Source organism: Trichechus manatus, unplaced genomic scaffold (genome assembly GCF_000243295.1).
Source record: "Trichechus manatus latirostris isolate Lorelei unplaced genomic scaffold, TriManLat1.0 scaffold00018, whole genome shotgun sequence".
Lineage (NCBI taxonomy): Eukaryota > Metazoa > Chordata > Mammalia > Sirenia > Trichechidae > Trichechus > Trichechus manatus.
Window position 1 is genome coordinate 16947572 of NW_004443954.1, and position 19282 is coordinate 16966853.

A 19282-nucleotide genomic window follows, 5' to 3' on the forward strand; every position below is an offset into this window, starting at 1 on the left:
CCCTTTTAGGTCAATTAGGCCTACACTTTCAGTCATTCTAGCCCTTATTACTGAATGAAAGACACCACTTATTTTTAAGTATTTAGAAGCAACCTACACTTAAGAAGTAATTGATAATTGAGTATCTTTGCTATTTTCTGGGAAAATGTAAGACAGAAAAAGCAACAGCAAGTAGGAATCAAATAGGACATGTCTCCTCATATGGTTTTATGGCTCTAAAAAAAAAACAAACAAACAACAAAAAAAAACCTGTTGTCGTCAAGTTGATTCTGACTCAGAGCGACCCTATAGGACAGAGTAGAACAGCCCCGTAGGGTTTCCAAGGAGCGGCTGGTGGATTTGAACTGCCGACCTTTTGATTAGTAGCCAAGCTCTTAAACACTGTGCTACCATGGCCCTAAAGAGATCTTCTTAACAACCCTTTGGAATACCTGTCAGACTTTGTGTTAAAAAATTGTTTAATTAACGATTTACACTTGTCGATATTTGACGTAATAACATATCTCCAAAGCCACAAACCATGGTTCTCAAACACTATTACAGAAGCTGGTGTGCCTTTAGTGAACCACTGCGTTCGAGTGCTGAAAGCTTTCTCAATTCACAGCGAATGGAAGTTAATGAATGGAATGCTTGGTTTTAAATTTTTCTCCCACAAAGCCTTCTGAAATTTTTGGCTTTGCTAGACCTATCTAGTAAAAGATGTCAGAAGTCAGTGAAAGATGTCATTTCGTGTAACCTAGAGTTTTCTATTTAGTTTTTTAAGTACCTCCAGTATTTTAAGTAGCTTCCAGGTTCTCTACCACCTTAAAAAAAAAAAAACTTTAAGAATCGTTGTTGCTCCTGCTCCACAAGTATTTTTCACAAATTCGCTAAAGATTTTTGACATCTCGCCCCCTTGGAAGTTTTCCACAGGAAACAATGCCACTGTGATTTTGGGTAACATCATACCACTTCCTAACATTATCACAACTATCTTTTGTCTTTTTCCTATTTTTTCTATATTTCTCTTCCTATGTTTTATAATCTCGCCATTAGTTGAATATCTGCTATGTGTCAACCACTATGCTAATCCTCACATTTACTTTGCAGATAATGTCACAAAGCCTCAAATATGTCAATTAACTCATTCAGGGTCACGTAAGAAATAATGGCAGAGGTTTAAATCGGCCTCGTTTCAAAGACCGTAACCTATCCACCGTGCTATATCCCTCCTCTCCCCTTCTCTCTTAACCACATACCCCCTTTGCCATCCCAGTTCATGCACTCTTTTCCCCTTCTTTTCTGCCCGTACTGTAGGCTTGTCAGTGGTACACATTGACATTCTACCAACAACACCAAAACCTAGAAAAGATTGCCTAACTCTGCAGAGAGAGGCAGGTTGGTTCAGTGGTAGAATGTCCTCCTTCCATGCAGGAGATCCGAGTTTGATTCCTGGCTAGTGTACCTCATATACAACCACCACCCATCTGTAGGTGAAAACTTGCATGCTGATCTGATGCTGAACAGGTTTCAGTGGAGCTTCCAGACTAAGACTAGGAAGAAAGGCCTGGTGATCTACTTCTGAAAATCAGCCAGTGAAAACCCAATGGATCACAGTGGTTCAATCCACAGCCAATCATGGGGTTGGCACAGGACCAGGTAGTGTTCTCTTCCATTGTGCATGGGGTTGCCGTAAGTCAGGGGCCAACTCTACAGCAGCTGATAACAAACTCTGTATAAGCTATAAACCATTTCCTTCTTTTTCTTATTGTCATTTTTTTCTTTTCTTAGCTTTGCCTTTCTTTTCAAGTTTCTTTTTGCATGCTAGTGAATACATGTTTGACTTATTCAATCATTTGCTCCTGAGTCTATGTATTTCTGTCCTTTGTTAAGTTGGATGGAACATTATTGTCTTTGAACCTCCAGAACCTCCAGAGGAATTGTATCAAAGGGTCAGTCAACACGTGTTTACTGAATGTGAGCTGTTAGGCCAGGTGTTTGAGACAGAACACAAAGGTGGGATGGAGAGCTGAACTACAGCTTTAATTATTAGTTACTTTACCAGTTATTTTAATTAATTTGGAAATTTTATCATCAAATTCATTTAATACGTCAGCAGTTCTCAACTTGGACCATGCTTCCCCCTACCCCAACAAGGGACATTTGGCAATGACTGTAGATAATTTTGGTTACTATAATTGGGAAAGGTACCACTGGTATCTACTGGGTAGAGGCAAAGGATGCTGGTAAACATTTTACAGTGCCCAGGACAGCCCCCACAACAAAGAATTATCTGGACCAAAATGTCAGTTAGTGCTGAATTTGAGAAACCTTGCAATATATTACATTACCTAATTTAAGGTTGATTAATTCCCTAGTAATGAGTAGAAATAGTTTTCTTAAGGTAAGCTACCTTATGATAATACAGTAACTTGAAATTGAGCTATCATTTTCCATCCAGTAATCTTAATTTTTTTTTCTAATCGAGGATATAAAATTTCAAATGCTTAAATGGAATTTTAGTATCTAAAGAAAATTTCCTAGTAAAATTTTCATTTAAAAACATAACAGCATTTAATAGATTGCCAATTAATGTCTATTTTTAAAAGAGAACATTTGCATGGCTAATACAATGTCCTTGGATTTGAAAAGCATTGTGTCATTTGTCCCCTACATAGTCCCTTCTTGACGGCCTAGTTTAGTCTAACACTATATGTAGATTTTAGACCCTCTCCAGATATCTTATGAGGTACTGTTGGAGGCCTAAAGGGTGTTTTGCAGCATTGATTAAAACTATGCCTTAGACATCCCACTAGTATAGCAGATGACACTGAAAATATAAACAAAATACTTTGTTATCTGCTTCCTGGTCACAGGGTTTGAACTCCTAAACTCCTCTCTTCCATAAAATGGAACTTGAACAAATGGAATGGGTTGGAAGAATGTCTTGGCAATGTGCAGGCACTGTGCTAGGTAGCCCAAGGGGTAAAGAGATGCCCAAGACACGACCACTGCCCGAAGGTCTAACCCAAGGTCTGAACAGGGCTTTGAACTGGTTTGCTCTGGTTTGAACCCCTGCTGAGAATTTGCATTTCTAACAAGTTCCCAGGAAACTATACATAAGAATCACCCAGGGATCTTGTTAACAAGTAGATTCTGATTCAGTATGTCTGGGGTGGAAATGCAAATTCTCAGCAGGAAACATGTTAGAAATGCAGGTTCTCAGCAGGGGTTCCAACAGAAATGAACTGGTTGGAAGCCCAGTGTGTGAAAGGCCATGGAAGAGAGCCTCTCCATGGAGTCCAAGTCACTGGGCATGAGCTGCAGGGCATGCGTTCCATGCCTGTGGCTGAGCAATCCTCTTTTAGGGTTTCATCAAGAGTAAAGGCGGGACATGTAACAATATCAGGATACCTTCCTCACCAATCCCCTGCCCTTCGTACATCTTTAGTGTTGAACAGTGAAAATTGATGTTCATAGTAAGAATCCTGAAATTACTTTCTTAATCATCCAGAAAAGAATAAATTCTGGCTTGAGGCTCCACTTACTTGTTTATATTCCAAAGTTTATCATAAAAGTGACTTCCTGCATATAGACATGAATTATCCTCAGACATCTGAGTCCCTGGGTGGCACAAACAGTTTGTGCTGGACTACTAACCTAAAGGTTAGAGGTTGGAACCCAGCCAGCAGCACCTCAGAAGAAAGACCTGGCGATCTGCTTCCAAAAAGGTTAGAGCCAAGAAAACCCTATGGAGCGGTTCTACTCTGTAACACATGGAGTCACCATGAGTCAGGATCGACTCGACAGCAACAGGTTTTTTTGTTGTTGTTTTCTATCTGAACCACCCAAGGCTGTGCTCAAGAGTCCATGTTTTCTGTTCCAGGACATGGGAAGAAGGCAAGGTGCTCATCTTTGACGATTCCTTTGAGCACGAGGTGTGGCAGGATGCCTCGTCTTTCCGGCTGATCTTCATCGTGGATGTGTGGCACCCAGAGCTGACACCACAGCAGAGGCACAGCCTTCCTGCAATTTAGCCTGTGTTGCAGGCCCAGGACTCGCTGAAGAAAGGCTGGCTTTCTGGTTTTGTTTCCTTGGGTTCAGGGAGAGAAGTTCAAACACCAAGGCTTTCAATTCCCTTCACTTGCAGCCTGAAAAATACCAAGCCTCTTCCTAGAGTTAGAAGACACTAAAAGGAATCATTGCCTAGCTCCAGTTCATATAGGAAGTGCCCTGCTGTATTTCATCCCCTGACAGCACTGGTGTCATGCTCATATTTAAGGTGAATATATGATAGCGTCCACCTTGCCAGCCAAAGATATTTTGTTCATTTAGAAGAGGTCTGAATTGGTGTACCATGAGGATATATGTAGAAACTGTGAATGGAGAGCTGTAGTTTGTCGTTTTTCTATGCAATTATATTTTTGCAGGGTAGCTAGACTATTTTGTCATCATGCACCACTACTTTTTTATTGTTGATTTTAACGGCAAGCTGTGGACAGGTGTTACTTCTAGCTGTTTAATGGTAGCTTCCCTAGTGAATGTAGACTTTTCTCTTTTAATTCTTCTCAGTAAAAGACATTCACATGAAAGAAGCAGTTTTAATTTCCTGACATGAAGGGCAAAGATGTCATTATGCGAATGTCTATGAACTGTACTGATCTCTACCCATTGAGTCTGTTTTGCTTTGTTGTCTTCATTGAGAGTGTCTTAATTAATTTCTCCCCTCACTGTGCTAATGACAGAGTGTCAAAAGCTCTAAGAGGAATTTTTATACCAAAAAATGACATGAAATCATTTTATATTTAACTAGAAAAATGCCACGTGAATTTTTTTTTTTTTTAATGCCACGTATTAAGGCTAGGGGGAAAAAGAACAAAATTTCTCAAAGTGAAAATTTCCTCTGAGAATCAGGTAGATAGGAGGCTGCTAGGGGCGCCCGGCTCCTGGCTTCTTTGCCCATCGACAGAGTGTCACTACCTACCATCAATGCATGTGGGTGACAAAAAAATGTCCCTTGGTCCTTCAGAGCATCCTCGTCACAATTCTGTAGTATTAAGGATAGCGAGTAGAAGGGGAAGAAGAGTGTAGGATCTCTGTCTTGTGTGTAGGATGTAGATAGAGATCGCTTTCCTCTTTGGAAGAGTTTGAAAGACTTTTCTATCTCCCTGGCTTGAGAAACTTCTGCCATTTAAACATTAAGTGACACTTTGAAATAGCAATTATTAGCCATAGTTTAGTTTTAATATTACCCACAACATAGCAATAACAGTTGAAAAACCATCTTGCCTATTCATTCCAAAGATGATCAGGTCATTAATTTAGTAAAGTGTAATGCATTAACTTTTGTATTTTTTAAATGAAAGCTAACTAGAAATGTTAGCTCTAAGATGTGATGATATTCATGCACTGAACTCTAAGCCACCATGAACAAAAATGCTGAAGACATGACACATAGATGACCAAATGTCGTTCAGAAGTAGAGAACACATTTGTGGTTTCTTCTCCATCCAAGGACAAAGGGGAGGCTTTCTTTCTCTCATTAAAAAAAAAAACTAAGATTGAAATTGACCATTTTTGCTTGACCTTAAGGACATTAGCTTCCAGTAGAAGAGTTTGTAAAATATTTGTCCTGTTCCCTTCTGTTTTCCAATGTTCCAAAAAAAATCCCACTAAAATAGATGAAGAGGTGTGGGAAGAAAAATATCAAAATGACTCACCAAAGTCCAGAAGAAAAAGCAAACTCTTGAAAAAATAAAAAGGTATTTGTGTCCTTGAGTATTTATTGAACAGAGGAAATGACTGGACAAAGGACAATACAATCCAATGCTCCTGTTTTAACATTCATGTCAGTTACTGAATTTGGTTCTTGTATGTATCTTGCATACACAGAAAGAAAATTCAAACCATAGATTTTCATTGTTGAGCCATCGTCTTACATTCGTTTATGGAAATTATGGAATAGAGTAAAAACTAGCTCTTATTAACTTAGTAAATATAATATGGCATTTAAAATTGGGTCACTACAGTAGGATTCTAAATACTGCCAGTTGAAAAGCCAGAATTATTATCACTGTTGCACGGTGTTGACAATAATTAACTCCAATAATATCTTAAATACTTGGATCCCACAACTGTTTTATAGAACCAAGCAATAAAGTGGATTTTCTAATTCACTTTAATTCGTCATCTTTCTTCCCTAAGTCATGGTATGTAAGAAAAGTATTTTAGTCATTGCATTGGTAGAATTACTTCAGTATTATTTTGTGATTTGAAATGTCTACACAAGATGAATTAGTTTCATTTATACTGTGATACAGTTGGTCAAGAAGTATTTTTAATTTCACTTCAATTGCATTTCTTCAAGGGTGTATTGCCTATTGGAATATAAAAATTACTGCTGTTATTATTCTGTAGCAGTAGGAAAAAAAATTAAAACATTAGCTCTACTGAGAAAGAGATTAAATAAATGGCTAAGATTAGTAATAATACTTACTGGGGGTGGCTATGACCAGAAGAATCACCTCTTTCTTTGAATCGTTCAGTTAACAGCTTAACTCTCCCAAATGCTTAAAATTTAAAAATCATATTTTACTGCCCGTTATCAACTAAAATACTTTTGACATTGAGCACCAACTTGTCATACTAATAAATGTCCATGTCATGCAGATGGCTGGGAGAATAAGAGATATGCAAAAATGTACAACTGGTTTTAGGAAACATGAAACAAGTAAGGATATCATATCCTATGATGTCTGTTTATTTTCAATCTAATTCCCTTTGAACGGGTAGTTGGGGACTCCATTTCTAAGAAGAATAGATAAAGAAATAAAATGATCTTTGGCATTTCATCCTGTGTTCCTAGTCTTCTCTTATTCTTGGCACTTGTGTATGTAGCCATTCCTTCAAAAGTAAGAGTCTTCCTCCATGATTGAATATCTACCCTCTCAGCAACAGCCAGGCCCTTTCTGCACTCATTTAACTGGTTGAAAGAGGGTTGGGGGTTAAATGGTTTGGTAGCTCTTTTCTTTGCTGTAGTGACCCAAGTGATACAAGTTGAATGGATTCATTCATCACTGACATATGTTTTCAATGAGATTCTCCTCTCCGCAGACACACACTGGACTAATGGGTTCTGGGGCTGCCTATGGGAAAGCACATTGTTAAGATGAAATAATCTTATTTCAAATTGTGTGTGTGTCTTCTTTTAAAGTCAGCTCATTATAGTCATCTAGTGGCTTAGTAAATGACATAACATCAAAATCATTTTTGCAGGATTCAGACTCTGCAAACAGCCAGAGCTATGAGAACATGCTCATAGACTGGACAATTTGATGCTGGTGATGAGGTCAAAGAAAAAGATTCAGTAAGAATGGAAATTACTTTTGCACTACATTAAACTTGACAGTTGTGTCTGCACAGTTTAACTCGGATGTATTTACTTGAAAATGCACTTAATTTGCAAAAACTGGAGAAGGTCCCTGTGCAATGCCTCAGAAAAATATTTGTCCTAAAGCAGAATGTGCATCAAATTTAGTTTTTCTTTTTTCAATTCATTTAATACCATAAATAAGGAAGGAGGGGACTCTTGTTTACATGAATGCCTTGCTTCATCTTCCAATCCCCTCACTGAAAAAGAGCATCCCTCAAGTCTTTGCTCAATGTTGGCTGCTCAGACCGATGGCTGGTAACGTTCATTACTGGATGGCAGAGTAGAAGGTGTGGGTCAAGCCAGATGCACGTGTCTGTGAGGGTCAGTTGCACATGTGCTTCCTGGGTGGCTGGAACCACTGAAGGCTGGCGATGTGCAGAGCATCTAGGTGACTGGGGTTCAGTCCAGAGCCAGGAGTGGCTGGGTGTTCTCACTTTCTCCTTTCTCCTCATGTTTCAGGGTCCCAGCTTCTACCACAGACTGAGATCTAGTAAGATGGGAGGAAAAAGACACCATTACAAATAATTCATGGTGGCAACCATTTGGGAAACGGGGGTGTACTGGGCTGAAAAGTGTCCCTCAAAAATTTATATCCATCCATGTGATGGACTGAACTATAACTCCCCAAAAGATACGTTGAAATACGAACCTGTACCTATAAATATGGCCCTATTTGGAAACAGACGTTTCTGTTTGTTAATGAGGCCATACTGGAGTAAGGTGGGTGGTGGGTCCTAAACCTAATCCCTTCTGAGTGGTGTCTTATAAAAAGAGCAGAATAAACAGAAGGTAGATGCCAAGGCCAAGGAACCCCTGGGACTACCTAGAGCTGATATCCTGATTTAGACTTCTAGCCTCCCAAACTGTGAGACGATAAATTCCTCTTCTTTAAAGCCACCCACTTGTGGTATTTTTGTTAGAGCAGCACTAGGTAACTAAGACAACCCAGAACCTGTGAATGTGACCTTGGAAACCCTGTGGGGCAGTTCTGCTCTGTTCTATTGGGTCACTGTGAGTCGGAATCGACTTGATGGCAATGGGTTTTTCTTTGGTTTATTAGCCTTAATGGCAAAAATAAATTCCTTTGCCAGTACAAAGAATATCAGTATATTGGCTTTTCAGGCAGGAGAAAGAGAGAGTCCTAAGACTATCTGTCAATGTGTGGAGCACTCTGTTCTCACCAGCGCAACAGCAGTAGTGATCTTTAGTTTCCCTGGGTTTATAATATGGATGGGGCCCCGGTGGCCCAGTGGTTAAGGGCTTAGGCTGCTAACCTAAAGGTCAACAGTTTGAATCCACCAGCCGCTCCTTGGAAACCTTATGGGGCAGTTCTACTCTGTCCTATAGGGTCACTGTGAGTCGGAATTGACTCGAGGGCAACAGCTTTGGGTTTGGTTTGGTTATAATATGGATTAAAACTTAATATGGATTAAAACTTGAATTATTATTCCATTTATAGGAAAGGTTATAAGAGCTTTGCACACAATAGGCATTCAATAAATGTTTGCATACTAAAAATAATTATTTAAACAGTAAGAAAATGGTGGCGTTAGATTGTGCAAATAAGCACAATTTACAAATATAATAACACTAATACTAGTTATATTGCACCTAGTATTGTTCTAAGTGCATTACGGGTATTAACTTATTTCATCCTCACAACAAGTCTAAGGGGTGGTGCTATTAATAAAGAAACCAAGAAGCAAACCAGTACAATTGTCTCAGAACAATTAGTTTATATTCTAAATATGAATCCATTCAAACAATCCATGCATCCTGCCCAACTTAAGGGGCCAAGCCTAACCTTTGAAAGTGAAATGGATTTATTTACTGCTGGGACAGGGTAGAGTCACCCCCAGGTAGTGTTTTCGCCTCAGCATTTTTACATACTTCCTACGCTATTCCCTCTTTGTTTCTGTTGAGGGCTTGGTGTATGTGTTTATTGGGTGGGAGGGGGGACTTATATAAAGGAACTCAAAAACTAGGATTCCAAAGGCATTGAAACAAACATTGTTAGCTACCATCTGGTAGGCTGCCGTCTTATGGTGACCCCAAACATTACCTGGTCCTGCTCCATCCCCGTGATCAGTTGCTGATCGGACTGTTGGATCAAGAGGGTTTTCACTGGCTGATTTTCAAAAACAGATCATCAGGCCGTTCTTCCCAGTCTATCTTAGTCTGAAGGCTCCACTGAAACCTGTTAAGCATCATAGCAACATACAAGCCTCCACTGACAGATGGGTGGTGGCTGCGCATTAGGTGCTTTGGCCAGGAATCGAATCTGGTTCCTCTCATGTAGAAGGCAGAATTCTACCACTGAACCACCGATGCCTCAAAGCAGACATTAGCAAGCATGAATAAAAGCAGAGGAGCACAACTGCCCACACAGGCCACCCCCTCCAGCCCCTTGTACAGCCTGCCTCAGTGCTTTGCCCTACAGATCCTTATCAAAATGGAGGCTATTGATGGCCATCCCACTTTAAAAACATCAAACTGCATTTGCCAAGAAAACCCTATGGAGCAGTTCTAGTCTGTAACACGTGGGGTCACCATGAGTTGGCATCAACCTGATGGCAATGGGTTTTCATGGAAGTTGACTGTGTTTTACAACATGGCAAGTGAATCTCAGCTACAGAGTTAGAAGGAAACTTAGCAACTCCTCTAGATTAACTTAATAGGAAATCTCCAATGAGGGACAACTCTGCTAGAAAGTTCTTCCTTAAGCTGAACTCAAATCTGTCTTTCAGAAACTTCCACACACTGCTTCTGGTTCTGCCTGCTGGAGCCACTAGAGTATGTACAATCCATCTTTTACATAATATACCAGCCCTTTAAGTATTCAGTTCTAGCTGGTTCCCTCCAGCCGTCCTCCACCCCGGAAGGCTAACCAGATTCCTCTTGTGTCAAGGTCTCTAAAACAGACTACCTGGCAGGCACCTGAATCTGTTTATCAGCTGACTTACCTACAATTGAACAAAATACTCCTTGTGTCACCTTAGAATAGAGTGAAATTATTGCTTCCTTTTTTTTTTCTGTACGCTTTTGTTCAGGTCAACTAAAGTTGCACTAGCCTTTCTGGCACTCACGTAACACCACCCAAGAAAAATGTGGTTGTGTTTACACATGCTGCTGTTAAGCCATTTCTCTCCCATCTTGAATGTGTGTGGTTGAGTATTAAATTCCATATGATTGGATTTGCCTTGTATTTCCATCCTATCTGCATCCTCTCAAATCCTGACATTTGTTATCCCTCCAAATTATTATCTGTGATTTTAATGAGTATTGGATGTGTCTCCAAACGTTCCCTGCCTTTATGGGAAAAAAAAAAAATCAACAAATAATTAACTAATGAGTTTTCAAATGAAAAGCATTTATTCACACTCATGCTAAGAAGTGTTTGTGAATTTCTCTGGCTCTATGCCAGGGACTGAGAAATCTTCATTCTTTTGTGACAACATTGTATCAGTTACCCAGCCATAGACCCAGAAACAGCCACACAAGATGCTATGACAGGTATCCCATTACCCAGGAGGAGAGACAGTTTGGGGGAGGGGAGGTGCTAGCTCTTAAAGGAAGGAAAAATGTACCTTTCACACTTTCATCATTCATAGTCCTTGTTCAGGTGACTGACTTTCACTCTCTCCTCCACACGGGGTCAAATTTGGGATTTGTGTTATTTCTTTCAATGCATGTACAGAGAGCAGAAATCCAGAATCCAGGCTGTCTTATCTCAGTCAATAAACTGTATGTCTTGGGTGAATGGCAGGTAACAATAGGACAATTCTGAGGTGCTGAGCACAAGAAACCAAACAATCTTTTCTCTGTCTACATTTTCCTGCACAAGAAGTTCAGCCTATTTCCTTTTATCATGACACATTTGCTTTTACCTGGTCACACAATAACTGTTGATATAAGTAACACACTATATTGTGTAGTATTTCAGCTTCATTAGAAAAAATATATAAAGCAAATGTTGCCTTTACAAAAACCTAGTGTAAAAAATGAAGCCAATTTCTATACACCAGCAATTAACCATCTAAAAAAGACATTAAGAAAACAATTCCATGTACAATAGCACCTAAAGGAATAAAATGTCTAGGAATTAATTTAACCAAGGAGGTAAAAGACTTGTACACTGAAAACTGTAAAGCATTTTTGAAGAAATTAAATAAGATCTAAATAAATAGATACACATCCATGTTCATGGATCAGCAGACTTAATGTTAAGATGTCAATATTACTAAAAGCGATCTACGGATTCAAGGCAATCCTTATCAAAATTCCAACAGTCTTTTTTGCAGAAATGCAAAAGCTTGTTCTTAAATTCATACTGAATTTCAAGGGACTCTAAATCACCAAAACATGCCAGAAAAAGAAAAAGTCAGAGGACTCACACCTCCTGATATCAAAACTTACTACACAGCTTACTACAAAGAATGAAGTTGGACCCCTATCTCACACCATACGTGAAAATCAGCTTAAAATGGATCAACAACCTAAATAACCAAAAAAAAAAAAAAAAAAAATATTGCCATTGAGTCAATTCCAACTCATAGCAACTCTACAGGACAGTGTAGAACTGCTCCATAGGGTTTCAGAGGAGCAGCTGGTAGATTCAAACTGCTGGCCTTTTTGGTTAGCAGCTGATCTCTTAAACGAAATATAAGAGACAAAAGTATAAAACTCTTAGAAGGAAACATAGGAATAAAGCTTCAGGACCTCGTATTTGGAAATGGATTCTTAGATATGACACCAAAAACATGATCATCAAAAGACAAAATAGACAAATTGGACTTCATCAAAATTCAGAATTTTTTGTGCATCAAAGGACTTTATCAAGAAAGTGAAAAGACTACCTATAGAATGGGAGAAAATATTCAGAAACCGTATCTCAGATAAGGGTTTAATATCCAGAATACAGAAAGACCTACAAAAAGACAACCAACCACCCAATTAAAAAATGGGCAAAAGGACTTGAATAGACATTTCTCCAAAGAAGATATACAAGTGGCCAATAAGCACATGAAAAGGTGCTCAACACCAGTAGTCATTAGGGAAATGCAAATTCAAACCCCAATGAGATACCACTTCCTACCCACCAGGATGGCTATTATCAAAAAAAAGAAAGAAAATTACAGGTGCTGGTGAGGATGCAGAGCAATTGGAACCCTTGTACTTAACTACTGAGGGTATAAAATGGTGTAGTTGCTATGGAAAACAGTTGGGCAGTTTCTCAAAAAGTTAAACAGAGCCTTCAGATGACCCAACAATTCCACTACTAGGTATATACCCAAAAGACTTGAAAGCAGGGACTCAAATAGATACTTGGACACCAGTGTTCATTGTAGCATTATCCGCAGTAGGCAACAGGTAGAAACAACCCAAGTATCCATCAACAGATGATTGGGTAAAGAAAATGTAATATATACATATAATGGAATATTATTTAGCCACAATGAGAAATGGAGTTCTGATATATGCTATGGCATGGATAAACCTTAAAAACTTTAGGCTAAGTGAAATAAATCACACTTAGAAGGACAAATACCGTATGATCCTTCTGAATTATCCAGAATAAGCAAATGCATGGAGACCAAAGTAGATTAGATGTTACCAGGGGATGATGGGGGGTAAAACCAAAAAAAAACAAAAAAACCAAACCTGTTGTTGTTGAGTCGATTCTGACTCATAGAGACCCAACAGGACAGATTAGAACTGCCCTATAGAGTTTCCCAGGGGCACCTGGTAGATTTGAACTGCAGACCTTTTGGTTAGCAGCCTAGCACTTAACTGCTAGCCCACCAGGGTTTCCTAATGCGGGGTAAGGGGAGGGAATAGGGAAGTGGGGGAAAGGGAAGTTATTGCATAAGGGGTACTGAGTTTCTGTTTCTGGTGATGAAAAACTTTTGGAAATAAATAGTTGTGATAGTTGCACATAATTGTGAATGGAATTAATGTCACTGAATTATACAGTTTAATTAAAATATTTTATGTTATATATATTGTACTACATTTTTTTTTAACAAAACAAAAGGAAACACTCTTCTTAAATCTTGTCCCCAGTTTGTTTAGCTGAGTCAAATTATTGCCTGGGAAAACTGATCAACTGCTCACTGATAATGTCTCCACCACTGCTAAACAGTATTGAGAAACTTTGCCTTTAGTACATTCACCATCCTCAAGTCACTCACCTCGAGGCTTCCTTATCCAGAACCTTTTTGGTAATAACCACTCCATTCAGTGGTTTTGCTTTCTCATGAAGAGCCTCACACTTCTACTAAAATAAATATTGAAGACTTTTCTTTTGGGTCCTCTTTCCAACACAGAAAGTCAGCTTAACCCCAAGGGTAGGCAAGGGGGTGATTTAAGTTATTCCAGTCAAGGTTATCTCAGTGGTGTAGCAGACAGCCCTAACAAAGGACACATTCTAGCCTTGATACCACATTTTGTTTTTCTACTATTATTCTCATTCTCTCATTCATCCCCTCCTCTTCTCCTCCTCCTCTTCTTCCTCCTTTTCCTCCTCCTCCCTCTCCTATCCTCCATCTTTTTCTCCCTTTTTGTCCCCCAAATTTGGAAGTTTACCCACTCCATATAATCAAGGATCTATGGCTATGGTTTAATTTTCACTGATCCCAAAGGCAATTAAAGCCAGAGAAGAACAGGATGGAAATGGAAAGTTTGGCCATGAACCAGTCTGTCTCCATAGATCTACGCTGGACCGAGAGTTGCGCTTCCCCGGCAGAGGTTCATCTCCAGAGTTTTATGCAGCTACCTTATCTCAACAGCTAACAACCACCATGTATTCTTCTTATTAATGAACTCGCATTACCTGGCTTGAGCTGTGGACTCTGAATAGGAACACAGGAACTCTGCTCCTAAATCCCAGGCATTCACCAAGAGTCCTAGAACCGGAGCTACCAAGCCTCAGAGGCGATTCAGGCAACCCTCCAAGATGGTGTTGGTGCTCACAGCACTTGTGTGAATCAGGATATGTGTGTGTGTGTATATCTGTGTATACATATATATACATTTAAGCAAACCAAACCAAACCAGTTGCTATCTAGTTAACTCCGACTCATGGCAAGCCCACGTGTTTCAGAGTAGAACTGTGCTTCACAGGAATGTCAATAACCTCAAGTTTCCGGGATATTTCCCTGAGGACCTCTGGCCTGGGTTTGAACGGTGGCTCTACTTCTCCCTTTGTGATCTTGGGAGAATTCTGTTTGTTCATCTGTAAAATGGTGATAGGACAGTGCCTACCTCATGAGTGGTAACGCAGACGAGATGAATGAGGGCAGGTAAACTGTGTAGACTGGTGGTAGTTTAGTATAAGTGCTCATTAGTTTTTAGCTCTTATCATTCTTTCCCATTTACAGACCAGAAAATGAAGATCTTGGCATATTGAGTTCACTTACGAATGTAGCCACAAAGCATAAATGTAACTCAAAGGGCCCCTATCTCCATGATAAAACCTACAGGAGAGAACTGTATGCGCTGATGCCTCATGCATCGTATTGCTGCACGCAAGACTAGCATTTCAAAGATGAATTAAAGACTAATATTTCAAAAATGTAAAATAAGAGATGAGACTGTTCCACGTGAAAGCTAACCTTATTATCTTATTCCGTACCTTGTAATTTTTAGAAGTAACACAGAAATGTCTATCTGATTAAGAATTATTTATGTAGCTTTTAGTCCAATGGATTTAGAGTTGTTTTCAGTTGTGTAAAGCAATGAGTTTTTTTCCTTTTTCTTTACTACAATGCTCTCAATAATGCCCTTGAGGATAGAGTTATGAGGAATACTTCTAAGACGCACGCTCTTCTGTTCAGCTACCAAAGTCTTCATCATCCCAATCGTCCTGGCAGATGTCATGATTATGCTCACAGGGAACAATTAATGTTTGCTGAACCAGACAAGTAAATCAATTAAAAACAAAATAAGATAATCCTAAGTATTTCTCATATAAAGCAGCAAACCTTTTCCCTATCAAAGTGAATAAAAAATAAACTTCTCTCTATTTTGACAATGTAACTTGCCACAACTCACTGAACTGGAAATATAAAGAAACAATCTAAGAAAAGTAAGTATTTTAATAGTCTCTTAAGTGAACTATTTTTAGAGTGAGGCAAAGATTCAACTCACAGCTCTTGACTATATGTACTATAGCTCAAATTAAAACATAACAAATACCTATTGAAATGTGATGAGCTTGGGTACTGACTACCCATCTTATTACAAAGAAGAAGAAGCCAAGAGAAAACACAGGCACCTTCAGAAAGGATGAAAGCAGGTTGTTTCGGTTGAGTTGGGCTCATGAAGAGCAACACTGTACAATAAAGAGCTGCTAATGGTTAAGCACTCGGCTGCTAACTGGAAGGCTGACGTTTCAAAGCCACCCAGACATGCCTTGGAAGAAAGGCCTGGTGATCTGCTTCTGAAAGGTCACAGCCTTGAAATCCCTACATAGCAGTTCTACTCTCCCACTTGTGGCTATTAAGGACTTGGAATGGGGCCAGTCCAAATTGAGAGGAGCTATAAAGGTAATAAACACACTGGATTTCAAAGATGTAATATGAAAAATAAAATATCTCATTAATAATTTTTTAATAATTGCATATTGAAATTATAACATTTTAGATATGTTTAATTAAGTAAAATATATTATTAAAATTAATTTCATTTCTTTTTTTTTTAGTTTTTAATGTGGCTATTGGACAGTGTACATACATAGCTCACGGACTCCCTGAGTGGTGCAAACACTTAATGCACTCCGTTGCTAATCAAAGACTGGAGGTTTGAGTCTACCCAGAGGCTCCTTGGGAGAAAGGCATGGCGATCTACTTCCAAAAAATCAGCGACTGAAAGCCCTGTGGAGTACAGTTCTACTCTGACACACATGGGGTCGCCATGAGTCAGAGTCAACTCGCTGGCAACTGGTTTTTTGTAACTCACATTCTATTTCTATTGGGCTGCGCTGGTCTACAACCGCATTTACTTCCTTATGTTTTTGGCTGAGCCTAGAAGAATATATTAACCCTCACTTAGAAATTTGCGGTCATCTTCAAGAGCCTCAGCAATGACATCATAAATAGCATCATTGCCTTGCCATCGCGCGCATTAACTCACGTAATCCTCACGCTGTTGCCCTGCCATCGCGCGCATTAACTCGCGTAACCCTCACGCTGTTGCCCTGCCATCGCGCGCATTAATTCGCGTAATCCTCACACTGACGCACACGAAAGCTGTGCGACATGAGCGAAGTCTTCTGAGTATCACTGTTGTGCTTGAAGTCTGACATGAAAGCGAGTTCATTAGCTGAGAATCCATTAATTTGTGATCATTTAGATGCGAGTGAAAAATAACCTTTATTTAATCTGTAAAGGAATAAATAATATGAATAAAACTTCAGGGAGAAAAAAAGAAATAAGGTCTTTTTTGACCACGTATATGGTTGCTATGAGTCGGAATCGACTCAATGGTAGTGGGTTTGCTTTTTTTTGTCTGTGTGTTTATTTTATAGCAAAACTGGCATTAACTTTATGCTACAATAAAAATTGTGTTTTGCTGTTGAGTGTAGCAGGCCCTCTGAGAGGCAGGGTGGACTAATGATAGTTAGTCTGCGGGGTAGGTGCCACTTCTTGCCCCCCTTCTCTACTCACTCTGTAGACATAGGAGCAGCGCACTCAGCTTCTGGGACTCCATGTTGTTTCAACTATAAAATGGTGGTCTTGGATTAGATGACATTTTGAGCCCCAAGATTTTGTGAACTCTACCAGACCACTTACAAACATCATTTGGTCTTTAAAATAATTAGAGTTCATTCTTCAAAGTTCTACATTCAGGATTCATAAATTAAGGCAACTACTCAAATAGTCTAAGGACCTGTCTACCTCAGCATTTGTTTTCACCTCCTTTTAAGCATAAAAGCCAAAAAGACAAAAAAAAAAAAAAAAATTGCTGTCATGTCAGCTCCAACTCATGGTGACCCAGTGTGTGTCAGAATAGAACTGTATGCCATAGGGTTTTCAATGGCTGATTTTTTGGAAGTAGGTCAGCAGGCCTTTCTTCTGAGGTGCCTCTGGATGGACCCAAATTCGTCTGGACATGGAAAGCCATTCCTGAAATTAATAGTTGCTCAATACATTCAGGTTTCATGAGTCAAAAACATTTACCTGTTTAAAAACAGTTTTTACTTCTGTGAGTTTCCAAGTGTTGCATTCAAAGCTGCCAGGTGCTACCTAATAACCACTTTCCTGTGTCATTGCTAAAGTGTTTCCATTCATTGAAAGTAGCTTATTTCTACAAAAAGTCTGTCTCGGGTCACAGTTTCCTGCTGCAAAGACTAGCTCCCCACCATCCTCTCTTAAATCTCATCTGTAGCCTTCCAGATGTACACAAAAATTCCAATCAGCATTCAGTGACTCTTGCTTGCTGCATTTGAAGTCAGTTTGAGGTTGTTCTGGAAAAGATATCTATACACACTTTATTTGAATATTTTTAGAATTATTGCCTACAGATGTTTATCATCATCGTCACTATCCACAATCATTTATTGAACATTTACTATATGCCAGGTCGTACACTAAGTATTTAGCCTCTACTATCTTTATTTTGGGGCCCTGGTGGTACAGTGGTTCAGCGTTTGGCTGCCAACCAAAAGGTCGAATCCCCCAGCTGCTCCTTGGAAACCCCATGGGGCATTCTACTCTGTCCTATAGGGTCGCTATGAGTTGGAATGTACTCATGAGTTTTTTTCATCTGTAAAATGAGGATAAAATGTTACTATACTCTCCACAGGGTCATGAAAGATAAACGATATGATAAAGTGCTTGCAGCTCTTGAAGGAGAGATTATTTACACTGCAAGTGTTTAGCATTTTACTAACTGTCCGGAGTATGAGTCTTTCAGGAATAACTGAGGCCCTGCCCTCTCTGATAAAAGAGATTCCACGTTTGCCTGACTTGAAGAAAACCAAAGAAGAGACTGCAAATTTAGCAACTAGATATGGAGCAATAGGCTGTTTACATTACAAAAATATTCTTCATTTAATTGAGCAGTTTACAAAGAATTCCTTTAAGCAGAGTCACCCTTGAGAGCATTCAAGGTCATAGCTGGTGGGTGTCATGTCCAAATCCTTAGTAGGAACCTGGCGTATCAGAGTGAGGTCAATGGAAGTCTTAGTGGCCCATGCTATATCTGAACCAGTCAACTATACTTAGAATTATTTGGTAATTGCTCTGTGTACATTTATTGAATGTTGAGGAATGAAATGTGCTACTACATGTATTTTGCTATGGGTTTAGGTGTTCTGGGAATTCTGGGTGGTGTAAATGGTTAACACATTTGGCTAGTAACCAAAAGTTTGGAGGTTTGTGTCCACTAGAGGCACCTCAGAAGAAAGGCCTGGAAATCTACTTTTGAAAAATCAGCCACTGAAAACCTTATGGAGCACAGTTCCACTATTGACACACATGAGCTTGCTAGGAGCCAGAATCAACTCTGCAACTGGCTGGTTAGGTGTTCTAGGAGGGTCAGAAAGGGCATTAAAATCATACATTTCTGACTTACAGATACTCCTGGAAATTCTTTTTCGGCTACTAATCATAATTTAAGATAGCAACACAGCTCATGTCTGCAGAGGTTTACACCACTTGCCTTGAATGCAGTCATCATTCATTAGACGCAGACTGCACAACGAGCCACCAGTCAGTTTCTGAGCATCGTAATGTTTACACGCCCTCTGAACTTGGTGGGGCACACCCCCAGTGGACCAAAGCAACATTAGAGCTAGAACATGATGTAAATCTGTAAAGCTCCTCATTCACTGTTTTCATTCAGTTTCTCCTTCCAGTCAGTGTTGAGTCT

At 39.4% G+C, this 19282-nt stretch overlaps 2 protein-coding genes across 2 annotated transcripts in view; one reads left to right on the top strand and one right to left on the bottom strand.

Annotated features, from left to right (window-relative positions):
* The window catches only part of ASPH (aspartate beta-hydroxylase), a 188214-nt gene extending 182714 nt beyond the window's left edge, over positions 1 to 5500 (top strand). The window contains exon 24 of the mRNA XM_023727723.1: positions 3866 to 5500. Coding sequence (XP_023583491.1) covers positions 3866 to 4016 — 151 coding nt within the window. The 3' untranslated portion in view covers positions 4017 to 5500. The remainder of the gene's footprint in view (positions 1 to 3865) is intronic.
* Positions 5501 to 5693: 193 nt separating this feature from the next.
* CLVS1 (clavesin 1) overlaps positions 5694 to 19282 on the bottom strand; it is a 224529-nt gene continuing 210940 nt past the window's right edge. The window contains exon 6 of the mRNA XM_004372567.2: positions 5694 to 7898. Coding sequence (XP_004372624.1) covers positions 7811 to 7898 — 88 coding nt within the window. The 3' untranslated portion in view covers positions 5694 to 7810. The remainder of the gene's footprint in view (positions 7899 to 19282) is intronic.